We start from the raw sequence: 20,499 nt of genomic DNA, 5'->3' as shown, positions 1-20,499 counted from the left end.
CCAGCACCTGCCCCGCCCCCCACCCCCACCCCAGCACCTGGCCCAGCTGGCAGCCGGGAGGTCGCTGTGTGCTGCCAGCCCAGTGGCTTCTGCCAGGCGACACTGGGCGGCGACGCACTGAACCTTTCTGTGCCTCAGCGATTTCTTCCATATCTAACATCAACCGAAGCGCCTGGGTTCACGCCCTGTGGTCATGCTGAGTGGACTGGGGATTCGGGGTCCCGGGCCTCTGAGCCTCTCTGTGGCAGAGACCACGTGACGCTGGGAAGGCAGCAGGATTTCACGGCAGCGGGAGCATGCTTCGTACAGGAGGGAGAGGGGAGAGGGTCTCTTAAGTCCCTGGAGGAAAATCACTGCGGTCAGTGGACAGGGAGGCACTGCGTGTGCATACGTGTGGTCATGCACTCAGACGCGTGTCCTCGTGTGAGAGCAGAGGGGTGTCTCTGAGGGTGTGTGAATACCAGAATGTGTGTGTGTGTGCGTGCAGTGGGCTGCGTACGTGTCAATGGTCATGTGCAAATACGAATGCACGTGTATGTGACCTTTCATGAGGACTTGGTGTCACTGAGAATGTAAACATGGGACTCTGTGAGTGTATATGTGAATGTGAATTGTGGATGTGTGTGTGATGAACATATGTATAATGTGTGACTACGCAAGCACGTGCATATTTGTGTGAGTGTGTACGAGGCTGTGTGTTACTAGCTGGACGTTGGTTGGCAAGTTATTTCACCTCCCCGTGCCTCAGTTTCCCTATGTCAAAAATGAAGATAAGGGCTTGCTGTGGTGGATTAAAGGTGGCCGAAAATTCCCTGCCGCTTCCCCTTGAACCCAGGCTGAACTTGTGATTTGCTCTGACCAGGAGAACTGGGACCTTGAGAGATGGCGACTCTGCATTCGCACGTGTGGGACAGCGCCTCTCAGAACCCGGCGGCCGAGCCGCAGGAAGCGAGGGCCGAAAGGTGAGGCCACGTGGAGGGAAACGAAGGCAGGTCGGTCGTCGGCGTCGGCTGAGCTCACAGCCCACAGCAGCACCGACTGCTGGCCACGGCAGCGAGCCCTCCTGGACAGGACAGCTCATCTCATCGCCCCTCGGAAGACTGTGGCCTCAGCAGACACCGCCAGCAGATCTGTCCACGCACGCAACTGTGGGAGATAATAATGGTGGTGGTCGTTTCAAGCCATTAAGTTTTAGGATGGTTAGTGAAGCGGCAAATAGTCGGCAAAAGGTCGCTGCCACCGATCCAATGCCAACAGGAGTCCCCGATCTGGGGTGCGGTAAAAGGAGAGACTTTATCTGGATAAACAGTTTGCAGATGGGAAAACGCAGCCTCAGGAAGAAACCCAAAGTACACTCCTCCAGACAAGGGGAGGCTGGCTCGCACAGAGGAAGTGCCCGCCTGGGTCCCTGATTGGTCCATTTTTATGCAAATGAAGGGTCCAAATTTGCAGTTTGATTGGTCCAAATTGCACCATCCTGACTGGTGGGTCATTATGGTGCCACTCTGATTGGTCAGTAAAGACGCAAATGAGGATATAGTTGTGCAGTTCTGATTTGAGGAACCTGGCCCATTGATTGAAATATAGTGCCAGGAACTCCTTTATGAGGGTCCACTTGGCTGACAGGTACACGGTGCAGTGGGCTTGGCAGCCCCAATCTGTGGTTTTCCCCTGAAATGCATGCAGTGTTTGGGAGCGGCTCCCCTAAACAACAGTTGCTAGACTCTGACTATGGATTTGGGCCCAGTTAACCACAGGAGTCCTTTTTGACAGGTATATTGCTTCTCGGGGTCAACAAAATTGATAACACTTTGTAGAGCTTCAAGCCCTTAGAACAGGAGTCGGCAAACTTTTCTTGAAAAGAGCCAAGTAGTAAATATTTCAGATTATGCCTCTGCCGTTGTAGTACATAAGCAGCCATAGATAACACATTAATAAATGTGCATGGCTGTGTTCCCATAAAACTTTATTTCTACAACAGGTTGCAGGTTGGATTTGGTCCACGGGCAGTCACTAGCCCAGGAAACTGCTTGGAACACAGTTAAGTCCTACAAAAGTGTTAGATACGAGTGTACGTGTGAGTTCAAGAGTGTGCATGTCTATGCATGCATACGTGTACACACGTCTGCGTGGGAAGCACGTGTCTGAATGAGTGTAAATGAGTCGATGTGCATACTGTTTAGTCCTGTAAAAACAAAGCAACAAGCTTGTGCCGGCCCACATTTCCACGCAGCTACCCCAGGCCTTCCCACTTCCGTTCTGGGAGAAAGGGAAGCGTCTGAGAAAGCCAAGAGAAGGAAGAGCTGGCATGTCCCTGTCGTTCCCACTGGGGTTAAGTTTGGAGGGAAGCCATCTTCGGTGGCTGGGCTACTGAAGGGCCAGCAGCCCATGTGTTTCCTTCTGCTGGAAGGAGGATGAGGTCAGCTCTCTGGGGCAGGGGGTGGGGGGGCACTGTAAAACTGAAAAAGGAACTCTGGAGCTTGTAAGAAAGAGCTTGAGGGCTGGGAGAAAGGGTGGGTGGCTTTTCCTGGCAACTTGTAAACATCTGCTTGCTGGTTTCATTCTGATCCCCCAGTGGGGGACTCATGAGGAGCCACTTCCTGCAGATGAACCTCCCTGGCTGGGTTTGCAAGAGCCAGAAGTGTAGCCAGTGTTCCTTCAAGAAGCAGCAAATGTAGATTCGAATCCCTGTGGGCACTTGCTAAGTGGCCTTGAGGCATGTGGCCTCATTTTGATGAGCCTGTTTCCTCATCTGTAAAAGGAGGATGATGTTAGTACCACCTCCTAGGACTGCTGTGATGACTAAATGAGGGTGATGTGTGTCAAGCATTTGGCACGGAGCTTCGCACACAGTAAGCGTTCTGCAAGGCGACACCCTGAGACAGACTGGCAAGGTTTAGCGTGCTGGAGTTCGAGAATTCAGGGCCGCCTTCCCTAATCTCCCCAGGGCTTCATTAAGGTCCCTTCTGATGTGCAGCGTTCACAGAAACCTGTTTCTTTCCTTCAAAGCATTCACTTATTCGGTGCTCGTTGGCATGCTTACTTGACAAGCATCTGTCTTCTTTCGCAGACTGGAAGCTGCAGACAATGAAACGGTGTCTGTTTTGCTAACCGCTCTATCCCCAGTGCCAGCACAGGGCGTGGCACGTCATTAGCACTGAATGAGTGAATGGAGATGGAGAACTTCCTAATCTGATGGCCCCTGGGGCCCTAGGGAAGAGCACCTTCTCCCCACCTTTAATCGACACATCGATCTGAGGGGCTTTCAATCGGGCCTTCCATAATGAGGTCATGACAGGAGTCCTCAGCAGCCTGTCAGGTTAGGCTGGGCTATGCTGCAGTAACAAAGAACCCCAACGTTTCATTGTGGAGGTCTAATCACAAAGGCCTTCCTCACTCATGCAGAGTTCAGTATGACTCAGGCGACAGGGGCGGCTGTTCTCCTCACAGCGGCTCAGTTCCATCCTGTGATGCTGCTGTCTTCATCGGTGACCTTTGTCAACCACATCTCTTTTGCTCCAGTCACTCGGCCCTGCCTAACTGCAGGGGGGCTGGGAGATAGTGGGCTCCTCAAGGATAATGAGCAAGCAGAAGTGTCTCTGCCGCATGTGGTAAGGGCTCAGACTTCTTAGCCGGTCTCGCAGGTCCGATTTTGGGGAGAGGACGCGCCCCAAATGCACTTTGAAGACTTATAAAGCGGAGAGTCCCAATTAGGTGGCTTTTGACAACCAGAACTTTATCAGAGGAAAAAGAATCAATCACCGCAAATCCTTTGCTCAGAATGTGGAGCAGTGTTTTCAATACAGTTTCTTGCTATGTAAGACTCTGAGGGTCCCCCACCTCCAAATGCCACACCATTTTTCTCCATGGTTGAAATCCATTGTAATGGTTTCGTTCTGATAAGGATCGACAGTTGCTTGTCAAGAGGCATGACTCCTAATTCGAGGAGACCAATGATTAAATAAACCGTGAAGATAAAGATCTTTTGAATGAGATAAGGTTTTCAAAAGCTTTTAGTTTGAATCTGGCGCACAGTAGGACTCCTGATTTCTCCTCTCTGGCTTCGCTGGAGGGTGTCTTGACGGACATTAACTCTTTGTAAGTGTGGGAGGTGGGGCGGGGAGAGGGAGGGAAGGCTGAGACAGAGCGTGGGCAAGGCCACGGAACAGTCATGGAAGAGCCAGCGCTTTGCGGACACGGGCTGCACCCGATGCATGTCCTTTCCAGGCCGGGAGACTAAAAGCATGAGGTCGCTGTCCCTCCAAATGGAGAGGCTTTTCTTTGCCGCGAAGTTTCAGGATGACTCTGATGGTTTTTTTTTTTTTTTTTTTTACTTTTTCAAAAATGTTTCATCGTTTCCATCTCCCTGGGGGAAGAGAAAAGGGGAAGTGCCGACAAGATGAAATCCTGTGCCTGCTTGGCAATGAATTTTGTCTGGTGTCTCTTAGCTAAAGGGTTCCGTCCTGGGATTTTATTCTACCACCCCCAACGACCCTGCCACAAAGCAAACGTCACACACATCGGCTAGTGGTCCCGCAGCGCCTGATGGCGAAATCACAGGTTCTCTGCTGAAAAATTCCAGAAGGAACCATCTGAGCTAAGTCACAACCCTGGCTGCATTCTGGAATCATCCAGGAAGCTGTGAAAAGTACCCGTGCCTGGGCTGCACCCTGAGTCTCTAGCCTCACTGGGCCGGGGTGGAGTCCTGAGCATAATTTTACAAAGCCCTTGCGTATATATCATACAGGATGGAGAACCACTAGCTTGAGCTTTCTGCCAGGATTCAAGCAAAAGAAATCAAATTTCATTTCAGAAATAAAATGGGGACGAAGCTTAGAAGAAGATGATGGTACAGTTCAGAGGAAAGAAAGAGACATGGGGGTGGTCAACCTTATCACTGGGTGTCCTTGCTGGGAACGTGTACAATGAATATTCATTCACAACTCAGTTCTGTGGCAAGGGAGGTCTGGTGATGGGCAGGCAGGCACTGGGCAGAGTGACCCCCTCTTAAGGAATGGATCCCCCTTTCTGTTGTTCCAGAGGTGCTGGGGCACTACTCCTGAGAGGCCACAGCTAACATCTGGAAAGTGTTTCTCAGTGTCACATGCGTTATTCTTTGATTCTCCCAACAAACCTATAAATGGAGGAACTATCACCCCCATTTTGCGAATGAGAAAACTGATGTCCACGTCAGTGAACTGACTTACCCAGAAGATAACGGCTAGTGAATGGTAGGGCTGACAATTCAATCCTAAAATTTATGGAGCATTTACTATATGCTAGGACTTAGGCAAGTATAAATTATAAAATTATAAAATTATAAATTCCTTAATTGCTTCTCATTTCTTTGATACACCCTTCTGCTATTTGTTTCTAGAATTCACGTGGTAGAAAATTACCGACCTACAAATACCCATTCTTCCCGCATCTTTTGCTCAGGGCTGCTAGATGCCAGGTGCCAGGCTCTCTTGCCCAGTTTCCCTTACAGCTAAGAGAGGTCATGTGACACCGTTCTGGCCAATGAGGTGTACGAAGAAGTCTGCTATGCTCTCTAATCCATCCTCTCTTCTCTGGGCCTGTAATAGCCCCTATGGGATCTTGACATGACCATTGTGAGGATAAAACTGAAAACACCCAGAACGGCAGAGCAAAAAGAGGCCTGGGACCCTGATTCATCCCTGAACTGCTGGCTGCCTACCCGACGAGGAAATAGAAACCCCTAAGTGTTTTAAGTCACTCTAGGTTAGGTTTTTGTAAGTTGTGGCCGAACGTATTTCTAAGTGATACCGTTTCCTCCATGACCTTCGTCACTGTCGTTCTGTTCCTTTACGAGGGCATGCGTGGCCCACCCGCTGGACACGGGCCAGCATGAAGCTCCAGCCTAGCCATCGTAGGTATACCGAATCAGTGTCGTAAGGGCATTACCTTTGAGACCTTTGGCATTTTGTCACCTGGATCAGCACTTCCATAAACTTATCGGCGTCCCTTTGTTTTGACACGATAAGAACAACTGCCGTGTAAGCACACTGCTCAAAGGTGGCGACGCTGCCCGCACTTGACACCGAAGGCGAGGCCAGCACCCCACTGTGCTTCGGCTGAGGAGGAGACCTGGGTCCACGGCGCGGAAGGCGGTTTGGGTGCCAGTCGAGCGTTTGTGTCAGAGTGTGGCTGTCTGAAAGTCAAATGTACCGAAGTCAAGGATGACCTGCATTTTCTCCAGTGACAGCCCTCATTCGCCAGTTTTTTTTTTTTTTTTTTTTAAGCTTCCAAATCAGTCAGCTATTGCTGAGGCAGTAACTACCACTAACTCAGTGGCTTAAAGCAATGTCCAGTATTGCTTTGGGCCAGCTGAGAGGTTCTGCTGACCTGGGCCAAGGTTGGCTGGTCTTAGGTGGGCTCGCTCAAGTGTTTCAGTCAATCCATTGTAAGGTCGGTTGTGACGAAAAAGGGGTTGGAGGGGCTGGTCTGGAATGGCCTTGATCACCTGTTTCACAGGTGGCTGGCTATCAGCTCTGGTGACAGGGTTGGTAGGGCCACACAATCTGTCCTTCTCTGGCAGGCTAGTTGTTCACACGGCGGCAGCAGGCTTCCGAGAGAACAATCGGAAGCAGACATTAAACAGGCGTGGCTGTGTTCCCATACTTAAAACATAAATTTTGTAAATAGAGAGAAATCATTTGTCAACCCCTGCTTAATTCATTCTCCACCTTGTAGGCAGAATGAGCCAAACTCAAATGCCACCCTGTCATTCCTTGCCTAAAGCGGTTCACCAGTATCTTCCAGATCAGTCCAAACTTGCAGCGTGGCTCACGGGCTTGCGATCAAAGTGTGGCCCCTGGAGCAGCAGCATCACATCGGGAAGCTTGTTAGAAACGCAGAGTCGGGTCCCACCCAGACCTGCTGAATGGAAACGTGCTTTCTGGCAAGATCCCAGGCGATCTGCACATTCCAGTTTAAGAAGCTCTGGCTTCAAGACCCCGGTGTCCTGGTGCCTTCCTACCTGTCCCATCTCACCTCGGCCGCTGAAGCCTTCTCCCGCCCGCCCAGCCCCGCTTTCCAGCTGAACTGAAATGCTCCTTTCACAGCTGTGAGTGACGCATTCCTCTCCAGTGCAACTCCCTTCTCTGGGCGAATTCCAACCTATCTTTGGATCTCAACTGAGACAACGCCTCTTCCTAGCAGCCCTCCCTGAACTACACAAGGTGCCTCTCTTCTGTGCTTCCTTAACCCTTCTCCACCCAGCGCTCTCCACACTGCGTGGAGATGATTTCTTTAATTGCCTGCCTCTCACAACAGTTTGTCCACTCCTGAGAGATCACATCTATCTTGGTCGTCACTCTGTGTGTCCTCAGTTTGCAGGGGATAAGAGCCCGTGAATAACTACTTGTTGAAAACTAAAAGGAACACACCCCACCACCTTCCCCCTGGGCAAGTGTCCTACACAACTACTGTTTAATGAGCCCAGGGGTGTGATTTTCCCTAAATTTTCCACCAGGTTCCACAGCCTTGAAGAATCCTACAGTCTCCAAGATTCCATCTCTCACTAAGCCTGGCGGTTTTTCACATTAGCGTTTCTTTGCCATTTGAAGAGGGCCCGAGGGTTGAAGAGATTTCTGAGCAAAATTTTTGAGCTATAAATCAGCCATAGGCTAAGATTCGAATTGGGTTTAGAAGTGTGTGTGGGAGCAGGGGAAAAGGGGGTGGGGGTAGAAGAAGGGTGGGGCAGAAGGTTCTAGACAAGGAAACAGAAGACCTTTAGGTAGGGCCCCAGGCCGCAAGCCCGCAGAGCTATGAACTGGCATCCTTTCCCACCAGTGCCTGGAGCCAAGTCTGTACTGACAATGATAACAATGATCCTAGCTTTGCTCATGGGAAAAGACTCCCATTCTCCTAGATGCTGAGAGCAGGCGAGGCTTGAGGCTTCCGGAAAGAATCATAAAATGTGGCCACAGGCTGCCGGCCCGGGAAATGAGTGAGACCCCTCCCCAAATCTGACGTCCAGTCCAGAGGTTTCTACAAGTTCCTTTATTAACAAAGCAAAGTATAAAAGAACAAGGCCCCCAAATGACCCATATGATTAAAAGTGCAAATTTTACTCCAACCCGAAATAGAAAATAAATGGCAGGCCTTGACTATTTGGGCCATGGAAATTTGGTGTGATTAAAACGCTTCTTAATCACACAATAATAGCAGCTGAACCATATTTGATTAACTCTTTGGTCTCTGTTGTTGGAACAAAACGCGCTATGATTGCAGCCGACATTGCGTCATAATATACAGGCTGGGGTTGAAATACACACTAAAAAATCACAATAAAATAAGAGGAATGTTTTAAAGTCAAGTGACTGAATCAAGGCACATTTTTTTTTTTAAAGCAAAAGGTGCTTAAAATATTCCTGAATATCTGATACTTTAAAAACCAGATCATATATAATTTAGCTGCATGTTTTAGTCTATTCTCTCTGTATCAACGGTCATATATATCTTTACCAATTTACACTTGCTTTCTCCTCACCCAATCATGCGCTACGTATGTATATAAAAGAAGCAGTAGTGTCTAAGTAACCGACATGAGATTTTTAAAAGATTAACAAACGCCACACGATAACACTGAACTTTTTTCCCTCTTAAAGGACTCTGGAAATGAAAATGAGGTTCGTTTTTTTCCTTCATGTGGAGAGGGATGAGTTAAGTCTTCAGCATCAAGGTTAAAAGCCACATTTCACAGAAAAAGGAACTTGTTCCATGAGGTTCAAAGAGACCCTTTGGAAGCTGGGTAGGTTAATTCAGAATGCTAGGATGTCATTTTGGTGGGAGCAGCCGAGTCAGAAAAGGGTAGACCCATCTGATCAGAACAGCATTCTTGGCAGTGGGAACGGTAACAAGTCTCAGAAGCTCGGCCTAAAGAGCCAACACTTTTTTCTGGTGGTCACCGCTACCAGCCACCGTTGCTAAGACATGGGCAAGGTTTTACTTAAAAAATAAAATGAAGAATTTAAAAGTAAGAATAAAATACAAATAATAATAATAGAAAAAACGAATAAAAAACAAGTTATTCTGCAATCCTTCCTGATGACTCATCTACAAAGTCCAGCACAGCCTAGGAGTTTAGCCATCAGGAAGGAAATGCCAAGAGCTAGCCTCCAGAGGTTTGACAGAGGGTCTGAGTCCAAAGGACAGCTCCGGGATCCTGGGTCCTTCTGGGAATTGCGAGTTAAATGATATCTGTGGCCCTGTTAATCCTTCGGTTTGTTTCTAAATAAAGCTTAGCTCTGTGAGATAAAAAAAAAAGACTTAAAATATCACTCCCCCAACTACATATAATATCACATCCATAACAATAAATATCATCTTATACATACTTGAGGGGTTAACTGTTTAAGGCAGGGGTTGCAAACTGGTGGACCTCAGGCGCAACCAAATGTTTTGTTTAGCCCACATGGTGCTCTTGACATTTGAAAATTACTCTGCTTAAAAATCAGCAAGTTTCACTTAAACAACAACAAAAAAATCCTGATTTCCTGCCCCTCTCTACTTCTTTTTCCTGTATGGAGACATAAGGGCTGTTGGCCCTAAGGCGGGCCGTCCCTACCGCCCACCCGCCCCTACCCTACCTTGCTCCTGCAGGCTGCTGAGTTTGCGACCCCTGGCTTGAAACAGCACATAACCTAAAAACGGGGTTCCTAACTTGCACCTCCCTCGTACCCTCACACGATTTCCACCCCACTTCCCTTTCCTTTCATTTCCATGTCCTCCTTCCTGAATCCTCTGGCCTTCGCCTTTGCTCACGTTCTCCCTCCTTTCAGCTTCAGTTTCATTTTGCAAAAACAAAAAAACAAAAAACGAACAAACAGAAACAAGCATCTACTCTCAGCCCCCGAGCATTCCAGGATGGCTCCCAAGGCTGGTCAGTGGGAGTTACTGAAGGGTGTCTCGTGGCAAGATGGCTGAGTCATTTTCCCCAGACATTTTCTTTGAGCACTGGCCGGGACAATTAATCTTTTTTTTTTTTTTTTTTTTTTTTTTTTTTTAATCATGAAAATTTCTGAGCTTTCCTATAAAAAAAAATTGTAGATATGAATCTCCAGTACCAAGTAAGTACACACCAAAAATGTGTACATTTCTGATCAAAGGCATGACGGCACCCTAATAAAATACAGAACTGAGCTTAATTTAAGTGCCTCGGGCAACCGTCACGCCTGGCTAATGCGCCGTATTATTTCATTTGTACACAGTACATGTTTAGGATTACTAAACATTGATCAAAATTGATCGAAATTTCTAAGTTTTGGTTACCATGTACAGAGAACAACTGCTCACCATGGCATTTAAATAAAACATTAATATTTAAAAAATTCACAAATACAATCAATGCCCCATTAATTTAAAAACATAGCAAAATTTTAAAATCTTGAGGATGAGGCTTTGAGTAATTAACCTGAAGAAAAAAAAATAACAAAAACCTACAAAAACAATAGGTTACCAGATTTAAACTTCAAAACAATGTTAAGATAAAAAAAGAACCTATCAACTCAGCTAGAAGTATTTGGAAAATTCGGCTTTTAAAAAGCTTTCTTTATAATCTCTCCAAGAGCCTCGCTGTCACCCACTCCAGTAGACTTAACGACCACAAGGGAAATTGTGGCTGACCATGGCAACATTATGAACTATATATATGTATAGTTTCTACATACATATATGTGTATATATACACACACTTCCTCTTGGAATCTATTTTTAAAAGTAATTTAAGAAAAGCTGTGCAGTTTATATCTTTGCAGGAAGTTGACAGACTGATCCCTTTGCTAAATGCAGTACCTTAAACCTTACGGTGACCTCAAAAGCTAAGAATGACCTCTGTGGTATCAAGAGGAACTGTTCCCAAAACAACCTCAAGGAGAAAACACATTCGCAACTGTTTCCCTTACAGTCTGAGGCTGCAAAGGATATGAGGAGTCTCTGCAGCTCTGGCGACAAGGATTTCCTATAAATCATTTACTCGCAGTGACTTCCTGTAGTGGCCAAGCAGGTCCTCTAAGGAAAGTTTAAAGAGTTCCCTCATAATAACTCAGAAATTAAACAATGGCCCTATTCAGGTGGCTACTTCTTCTAAGTTCTACCTTTAAGAGTCTAAGAGAGGACATGGCTTTATTAAAAAATAAAATAAAATCCCAAGTATAGTACCGGGACTGGCTGCAGTGCCTATCAGGCAAACATGTTGTGGACCATTATAAACCGAAACTGAGTTTTAAGTTGACCGATGCAATCGTGGGCTGTCAGAAATTTGGGAGGACAGAAGGGATTTCAGAATGGGCTCCTCCTGGCTGCAAGACACACCCAACCTGGTGATACTTCTGCCCAAAGACACCTACCTCTTCATTATCTCATTAAACTCAGAAAGAAATCTCATGCAAAGAAGTTTGCTCAAAAGCCTTAGAATGAAAAAGGTTTCTTTTCTTTTTTTTTTTTTTTTTTTCCCAGCCAGCAGCAAGTCCCAGTGAGACACATGGATAGGCAGAGATATACATCTTTCTTGAGACTCGATATGTTTTCCGCCCTCACCAGTGTTGTCTTGAGCATGGATTTCATCGCTACTTTGCACTGCGCCTGGCTCACCGTAGGCACTCAACTCAACAAATGGGTGTTGACTGGTACACATCCGGGCTTGCGCCTGGAGGGATGTAAATAAGCCTGCTCTTCAAGACCGCACATTTCTTAATGGTAAGTGTAGCTGGCTTCCCTTACACACACGACACTTAGCACCAGCAGTTACCACAAAACGAAAGGACTGATTAAAGTGCCATTTGCTCGGGAAGTTTCCCTAACCACCCCTTGACTGCCTCAACCCTTGTGACTGACTTCTTTACGATCTCATCACACGCCCGTGACTGCACCGTTTAAGAAAAACATTAATGTTAATTTGGATAGTGAAAACTATGACCCTCAGAACAGTAGCCTCTAGAATAGAACTTCAATTCCAGTTGGAGATAGTCAGATTAAAAAAAGAAAGAGAGACAATTGGGAACCCAGGACCTAGCAAGTAGTTATGCCAAAAAAAAAAAAAAAAACACACACACATCGGCTTCTTTAAATCTGGAGGCCAGACAGATCTGTGTGTCAAAAACCAACAGAGGGAAGCGTCCCCGAAGCTGGTTCCTGCTTCCTTCTTTGGACTTCCCTAAACGCCCGGATCCTTCCACAGAACCGTTCCACACAAACCCGCGCTGGCCCAGCTCTCAGCTGCTGTTCGGTGTCTTTCTACAGTCTGCCTGGGACGCTGGTGGGCCTGAAGAAGATCCCATAACTGTACTGGATTGTGGAGCCAGGGGTGACGTTTAAGGCACCCAATGTCACCCTCCGAACGTTCCAAACTTCCTTCCGCAGCTCCTCTTTCTTGCCATCCCCACCCCACCCGGTGGGAGACCCTTTAGGGGCGTTAGGCCGCCGAGGGGCCCTGTCAGGGTTTACGGTTCATCCTTAGGAAACCCCTGCGTGCGCTGACTGCGGGGCGGGTGACACCTGGCAAGGTAGCGGGGACCCCCATAGGCCCGCAGGAGCTGGGGCAGCCTCCGCCACGTGGACAGCAGGCGCGCGGCCGCGAGTTCCCGCGCCTGCCAGTCGAAAGGCGCCAGGAGGTCGACGGCGGCGGCTTCGCGCAGCGCCTTGGGCAGCGGGCCCACCTCGGCGGCCGCCCCGCCAGGGCCCAGGACGCAGTGGAAGAGCGTCTGGCGTCGCAGCAGGCAGTCCCTGAGGAACTGCACTAACTCTTCCAAGCGCCTGAGCAGGTGCTCCTCGTCCCAGGCGCGCTCCGCGGCCCCCTCGCGCAGCAGCGCCGCCAGCAGCGCTGTCTTGAGCACGTACGAGGACAGGATGCGTCCCCACTGGGTGGCGGCCATCGGGTCCAGCCCACGGGCGCCCAGGTCTCGCAGGGCTTTGAGCAGCTGCAGGCACTTGAGGTAGCAGGCGCCCGGCGGGGCCCGGTCCTGCAGCCAGCCCAGCAGCTTCTGCTCCTGGCGCGCGGTGTTCACGCTCCACAGCGCGTCGGCGCGCAGGCCTCCGGGGAGCTCCGCCGGGGACCCGCTGGGCGACGGCGGCGCTGGCGGGGCCACGAGGAAGACGCCGTCGCCTAAGTGGACGGCGGGGATGAGGCGCACGGCCATGGAAAGGCGGCAGCAGCCGTAATCGGTGCGGCAGGGCAGGATGTGCAGAGTGGGCGGCTGCTCCGCGCCGCCCGGGGTCAGGGTGACCCGACAGCGTCCCTCCAGGCTGTAGCGCACGGTGGCCAGGGAGCGCTGCAGGTGCGACTGGAACCAGCGCAGCACCAGGGTGGCCGAGAGGTGGCGCCGGCCGCGCACTTCCACGCAGAAGCCGTCCGCGAAGGGCTTGCAGTCCCGCAGCCAGGGGCCCCCGGAGGCCCCCGGAGGCGCCTTGAGCGCGCACACGAAGCTGCCGTGGAGGGCCGGGGACAGCGCGGGCTCGGAGCCCAGGCTCCGCGGCTCCAGCGCCACCAGCGGCGGCAGGCGCAGGGGCACCAGCACGTCGAAGCTGTCGGGCCGTCGGATTTTGTGCTGCTCGTAGGCGCTGCCCACCTGGATGAAGTCTCCGCGGAAGGCCAAGGCCAGCGGCCCCCCGGGGATGGGGCCTGGCGACCCGCGGGCGCGGCCAGCCCGCACCAGCTCGCCCACGATCCGGCTCACGTGTGCCTTGCTGTGGCCCAGCACGTGCGGCGACAGGCGCACCTCGTGCTCGTAGTAACTCTCCAGCAAGATGCCGAGGCTCGGCTCTCGGAGGTGTCTCGGCGAGAGGGCGGAGTGGCCCCCTAGGCGGGGAGCCCCGGGCAGGAAGCGCTGCCGGACGGCGTGGCGACAGCGCAGGAGGACGTAGCCGAGCAGCAGCAGGACGCCCACCTTCAGCAGCGGGAAGCCGCCGTCCGCGCCGTCGGGGGGCTCGGCCCGGGCGCCTCCGCTGCCCCGCAGGACATGGTAGAGGCACACGAGGGCAGTGCACAGGCCGGTCACCAGGGGCCAGAAGACGCGCAGGTTGAGGGTGTAGTGCACCGACATTCCGGGCGCCCGGGCAGCCCAGGGCGCGCGCCCCGGCGGCGCCAGCAGCCCAGCATGCGCGCAGCGCGCCGGCAGCGCCGCGGTCCCCGTCTCCTTCGCCCCGGCGGCGGCTCCCCCGTCGCAGGGGCGGAGGAAGCCGCCCTCCAGCTCGGCCTCCTCTCCCAGCTCACGCTGTCCTTCCAGCGGAGGCCGCGCTGCGCTCCGCTCGGGGCCGCGCTCGGCCCAGCGGCGCTCCTCGCCCCGCGCCCCGGCGCGCCGCCCGCGGCCAGCGTCTGGCCCCACCGGGCTCGCCTCCTACCCTGGGCGGCCCCTGACGCCGGGCTCCCCCGCCGATCGCCTCCGCGCTCGTTCCCGTTACTCCGGCCCGGGAGTTTCCTCTTCCGAGGGGAGGCGAGGCCGCCCAGCTGGCGGGGAGGAAATGCCGAAGTCTGGAGCTGCGCGCCGAGCTGGCGGGAGGGGTCGGCCCCCTCCCAGGCCTCCGCCTCAAAGCCACGGGAGCGGTGGGGAGGGACTTCGGGACACGCTTGGAACTGGCCTGCCGCTGGCCACCCTCGTCCTCCCTCCCCGCAGGCAGAACTGGGAAGGCCCGGATTCCGGGGCGGTGGCCTTGCCCGGGGAGCTTCGGGAGCTGGACTCGCACAAAGTTACACTGGGAAGTTGAAAGGAGGAGAAAGAGACACTCCCTCCCCTCCTCTCCCCTCCCCTCCCCCTCCCGCGAGTCCCAGCGGCGCGGTGTCGGTGGCCTGGCAGGCCCTGCGGTGCGCCAAAGTCTTCTATTCAACATAATGACTGCGCACCTACTGTGTGCCAAGCAGGAGGTTAGGTGCTGGGGAACTAGTTGACAAAACACACGCTTCTGCCCTTCCTAAAGCTTGGAAACTTAAAAAAAAAAAAAGGCAAAAGAAAGGGGATCCCATAGCAGAAAATGCTTTGAATGAAACAAAGCCCTATGGGGAGTGGGAAGGTGGGGGGTGCCCTGTGGAAGCTGGAGGTCCTCTGTGGGGTGCGGCTGGTCTGAGAGATCTGAAGGCGGAGGAGCCAGCCTCGGGACTGTGACGACAGCCTTTACCAAGGATGTGCTGTGTGCCGATCACTTTACATCCTCGCTCTCACGTTAACCCTGTGACATTATTATTTCCCCCATTTTTCAGATAAGGAAACGGGCACAGGTAGGTTCAGTGGCTTGCCGAAGGCCACGCAGCTTTAGCAGGGCTGTGCCTTGAACACAGGCACCTGGCTCCAAGTGAAGACTCGGGGAGGGGACCGGGGATTCCCTTCCGCAACTGCTGGGGTGAGTCTGTGTCCTTCTGCATAAGCTACACCGGGACCTCGGTCCGAGGAAGCTTTGTGTTGTGGCGTAACTCGGGAGCACTCCCTGTCATCATCTGGATTTAAATAACTGTATTACTTACACTCGCCGCACCTCCCGTGCTCCCGCTGCCAATTAAGCGAGGACGATGCAATAACAATGCCTCCTGGGAGTCAGGACTGAGGGTGGCTCGTGCGTTACGCGCCGAGAATACTCGCAGGAAATCCTGGGTCGAGCCTCTTGGGGGTAAGCAGAACTGCTTTCAGATCCCACGTCCACTAGTACTAGCGATGAGACCGTAGTCTATCGGTCAGGATTCTCGGGGTTGCGAGTGACAGAAACGCGGCTCAAAGAGTTGGCTGCATCATATTAACGGGGACAGACTGCAGGGGATCCTGCTTCAGCATAGCAGGACTGCATCTAGTTACTCTCCATCCACTCACTAGCTTGGCTTCTTCTAAGTTGGCTGCACTCTCTGCCAGGCTCTCTCCAAATGCCCCTGGCTGCTGCAGCCTCACATTATCCTTAGCACAGAGGAAGAGAGAGCTTTGCTTGCTTGAAAGTTGCAGCAAATGCCATGCCTGGGGACTGGTCATATGCCAAGTGACCACGTGAGAGAATGCACTGATTAGCCGGGCCTGCGGTGGTGCTATGGGCTCAACTGTGTCCCCTCAAAATTTATATGTTGCAAGTCCAACCCCCAATGTGACAGTATTAGGAAATAGGGCCTGTAGGAGAGAATTAAGGTTAAATGAGGTCATGAGCATGAGCCGTAACCCAACGGGACTGGTGTCCTTATAAGAAAAGGAAGAGAGATCGCTCCTTGAGCACACACCAAGGAAAGGCCTTGTGAAGGCAGAGAGAAGGCGACTGTCCATAGGCCAGGAGGAGAGCCCTCGCCAGATGCTGGACCCGGCTGGACCTTCATAGTGGACTTCCAGCCCCCGGAACTACGAGAAAATCAATTTCTGCTGTTTAAGGCACCAGTCTGTGGTATCATACAGGTAGCCCCAACTGATCACGACAGTTAGTACCAACTCTGGAGCCAGGAGGGAGAGGCCCTGCCCAAACCATGGGGACCATGGCGGGGGTACTCCCCAAGGAAAGTCCGGGTGCTGTGCTGGAAAGGGGGAGGGGATGTTTTGGTCTATGAAAACAGGTGGCACATTTGGATAAGTCCCTTAACCTCGCTTTAACCTCCCCAGCTACAGAATGGGGGCAATGCTGACAGGGTGACCTCTTCCCCTAAGTAGATACGGTGGCATGCTATAAATTTCTCAGGCTTGCGGGCCATATAATTTCCGCTGCAGCCGCTCAGGTTGGTTGCTGTAGTCCAGAGCAGCTGTATGCATTTTCTGGGGTGGCCGTGACAAAGTGCCACAAACTGGTGGCTTAGAACAGGTTCTGAGGGCAGCTGGGTTATGCTCCCTCGGAAAGCCTTAGGGACAATCCCTCCTGTCTCGGCCAGTTTCCAGTGACTCCAGGTGCTCCTTGGCTTGTGGCTGCGTCACCCTCATCTCTGCCTCCACCGCCACGTGGCCTTCTTCTTTGTGACAGTATCGTCTCCTTTTCTGTCTGTCTCATAAGGACACCTATCATTGGAGTCAGGGCCCACCGGGGTAATTCCCAATTATCTCGTCTAGAGACCCTTAGTTATGTCTGCAAAAACCCTTTTTCCAAGTAAGGTCACAGTCACAGGTTCCAAGGGTTAGGACGTGGACAGATCTTTTGGGGGGGGGCGTCTACTGGAAAAATCTGTTTTCCTTCCTGTGTTTCCTTTACTACTTACACCAACTCTTCACTTCTGACCCTTTAGTCACCCAACGTGTGAAGGTTTCCCCCCCACAACGAGCAATTCTGTGACACTAGCAGCAAGTCTGCCCCCGGCCCACATAGATGCCAATCGCCAGGTAGGAGGTCTCCACGTTCCCCACAACTTCTGTCTGACTTGGCTACAATTTGGAGGTTCCCTTGACACCCCTCTCGGATTTGATTTACTTGCTAGAGCAGCCCGCAGAAGTCAGGGGAACACTCGTGTTGACCCGTCTACTGAAGGATGTGATAAAGGATAGAGTGCTGGATGAAGAGACGCAGAGAATGGGGTCTGGGACGGTCCCAAGCACAGAAGCTTCTGTCCCCGCGGAGCTGGGTGCATCGCCCTTTTGATGTGCGGACGTGTCACCCACCTGGAAGCCTCCTGAAGCCCTGCTACTGGGATTTTTGTGGGGCTTTTTTTTCACGCAGGTATGATCACTGACTAACTCCGTTTTCCTCTGGAGGAGTGTGGGGAGGCCGAGCTCAAAGTCCCAAACTTCGCATCATGGCTCGGCCTTTCTGGTGACCAGCCTGCACCCCGGAGCCCACCGAGTCACCTCCTTAGGACAAAAGATGCTCCCAGTGTTATCGCTTGGGCGATTGCAAGGGTTTCAGGAGCTCTGCGCCGGGAACTGGGGGCAGAGGCCAATCTGTGTGTTTTCTGTTATCTCACAGAAGCCATGATTCACCACGCTAAGTGAACGGTGTGTTGCTGTTTCTGTTTTTCCTGCCTGCGATCGGTTTCCATAGCTCATTTCCTCCAAAGAGTTCAAGGTGCGGGCCTCAGAACTTGGCACTTGGAACACCTACTCGATGTGTCAGAGCAAATACAAACTCTGTGAATTCATGAATTTATGACCCACCTTTGTGGGTCCTTTCCATATGACAGGAGCAGGGGAATGTGCGGGCAAACACGGAGCCCCGAGCTGATGGATTTAAATGCCGCACGGTGTGGGTGGATTCAGAAAACAGCCACCGTCTTGTAGACTTCTGATAGTTACTTTATTAGAAACCTCTTTTAATGGTTAATGGTTGACAAAGGCCACTCCCACCCCGCATTTCTGATATCCCAGAGGTGTGTCTTATGGAGGAGGAACGGGCGAGAGAGGAGGTGACTCATGTCCCACGGGAGGCCCGGGGCCGGCTCACGGGAGGGGACACATGAGCGGGCTTTGAAGGATGGGAAAGGACCGTACTTCGTACCATGGCCATCACATGCCTCCTGGACGCGGCCCTTCCTGGCTATCTCCCGCAGAGCTCAGGGCAAACCCAGGGAGGTCGGTGCCATTATCAAGGTCACGTCGCGTGTGGAGAAAGTGAGACTGAGAGAGGGCACGGAACTCTCTCGAAGGCATGCGGCTGGCAAGGCTGGCTGCAGAGCCGGGCCACAGCTGCCACATCACGCTCTTTCCCCTCGGTATGGGGCGCCACAGCACGGAAGTCAGCACTGGGGAAGGCAGGGCAGTGTGTGCGCATCTGACTCCGCACCCAGGCGATGAGGTGCGCGGGAGCAGGGACTTGGCCACAGTCATCTTGGTATCGACAGCACCCAACCCCGTGCCTGGAGCTTGACAGGGGTTTGTTGAATGAATGAAAGAACGAGTGAATGAATGAAAATTATACTTCCACCAGGAGAAATTCGGGGAGGCCATTCCAGGTAACGGAAACGAGGTGTGTGAAGGCGCAGAGGTCCGAGAGTATGTGACAGAGGAGGGGAACGGGACGCGGGTCCTGCTGCAGAAGTCCGGAGATTCTGCGTGGTCACGGGGGCGTTCCGCGGCCATCTACTCCCGCGTGCTCCAGCGAGGCCTCCTCTGCGGCGGGGGCTGGACGGCGGGACACGGCTGCGCACTCCCCGGCAGGAGCCGCCCAGGATACCCGCTCTGCCGGGGCAGCTGGCGGCAGACAGGCAGACACGGTGCTTCTGAAGCCCCCTCCGGGCGCTGGCTCCGCAGGCTGCTCACTGGGTGGCCAGAGGTGGCGCTCCCTGGGTGGCCCAGTCTGCTGTGTGCATGAGGAATCCTTTCTGGAAGTTCTGTTCGGCCCTTTCCTGCAGCTTTCCCACAGCTTCTCAACCCATCAGAATCAATGACCTGTTGCTGTCTCTTAAAAATTTCCTGGTGTTTCTACTATGCGTGACCATAACAAAGCACATGGCCCCGGCCGCTCAGAACACCCACGCGGGTCTAGCCTCATGAACCACACTTTTGTGGAGGTCACACAATATGAAGTTGACGCAGATGTCGCTAAACACTTAATCTCAAGTGACTGGAGCAGGGCAGCCAGTAACAAGGGGGCCCGACACACAGCTTTGCCAACAATGTCACCCAATACTTGATGGTGACCGAGCTACCCAAACCTATCCAAGCAAGAGTGAGGGCCCCGGGGAGGTGAGACGGGGAAGGAAGGAGGGCGCGTGCGGCCCCGCGCTGAGCTGGCCGCAGCTCCGCAGCACGTGTAGCTGGCTCTCCAGTCTGAGTGGGACGCAGAAGGCCCGAGGAGGCAGAGGCGCGGAACAGGCACAGGCCTTGGGGAAACAGAAACCGTGGCACGTCAGGGGAGGGTGGGAAGAAGTGAGGGTCGTGAGCAGCTGATCCAGAAATGGCGGGTGTCAGAGCCGCTGCTGGGGCGCCAGGGCTGCTGTGTGCCTGGATGACATGCCGGGCCTGCCCCGGCTCCTGGTGGACCTTACGACAATCCCTGCTGAACTCAGGGGCGGCGGCATGAGGGGGAGGCATTTCAGCCTGGGTCCCTGGAAAGCAGAGTCCCAGGGGCCGGCTCTGGCGGTGCAGGGCCGGCGACCCCGCAGCGAGGGCAGAGGCAGAGCAGGAAGGCGCCTGCACCGTGCTGCGTCGCTGGGCTGGCCACAGCCCTGGGGGGACACAGCTGGCTCCACGATGGCTAGTTCCGTCCCGTCTCCGGTCTCTCATGCGCTAAAATGTGCCCACTGGGCATTAACGGCCCACACTTCCTGGCTAAGTCATCGGGCTGATGGAGAAGCCAGAGTCTCTGCAGGTCGAGCCTGGACTGCACACACACTGACAGTCTCTCCCTCTCAGATGGTTCCATGCAAAGAAAGTCCTCGGTTGTGGGGGGCAGTGATAGCACCCGGCTCTCTCTGAGTGTGAAAATGGAGTGAGTTATCACTACGGCTGCTCTGGGCAAGAACTAAGGCAAACAGCACGGGCCCAGGTGTGCAGACAGGGCCAGATGGATCTGGGGTGGCCCATAAAGTGGGTCTAGTACAGAAAACCCCCTGGGGGAGGTCTCTGCTGAACTGATTCTGGAGGATGAATTGCTAGACTAAGGAGA

The 20,499-nt window shown here is 52.8% G+C and overlaps 2 protein-coding genes across 3 annotated transcripts in view; both read right to left on the bottom strand.

Annotated features, from left to right (window-relative positions):
- COQ7 (coenzyme Q7, hydroxylase) overlaps window positions 1-20,499 on the bottom strand; it is an 80,943-nt gene that overhangs the window by 34,365 nt on the left and 26,079 nt on the right. The window lies entirely within an intron of this gene.
- On the bottom strand, window positions 8,010-17,749 carry ITPRIPL2 (ITPRIP like 2). Its single transcript, XM_016156991.2, has one exon. The coding sequence runs from the start codon at window positions 14,061-14,063 to the stop codon at window positions 12,465-12,467; it is 1,599 nt and encodes a 532-aa protein (XP_016012477.2). The 5' UTR covers window positions 14,064-17,749; the 3' UTR covers window positions 8,010-12,464.

The sequence above is a fragment of the Rousettus aegyptiacus genome, unplaced genomic scaffold (assembly GCF_014176215.1).
Source record: "Rousettus aegyptiacus isolate mRouAeg1 unplaced genomic scaffold, mRouAeg1.p scaffold_m13_p_8, whole genome shotgun sequence".
Classification (NCBI taxonomy): domain Eukaryota; kingdom Metazoa; phylum Chordata; class Mammalia; order Chiroptera; family Pteropodidae; genus Rousettus; species Rousettus aegyptiacus.
This window is presented reverse-complemented; position numbering and strand designations above follow the sequence as displayed.

Excerpts from the sequence above, each read along its gene's own strand:
- ITPRIPL2 (XM_016156991.2), bottom strand. The coding sequence starts at position 14,063 with ATGTCGGTGCACTACACCCTCAACCTGCGCGTCTTCTGGCCCCTGGTG.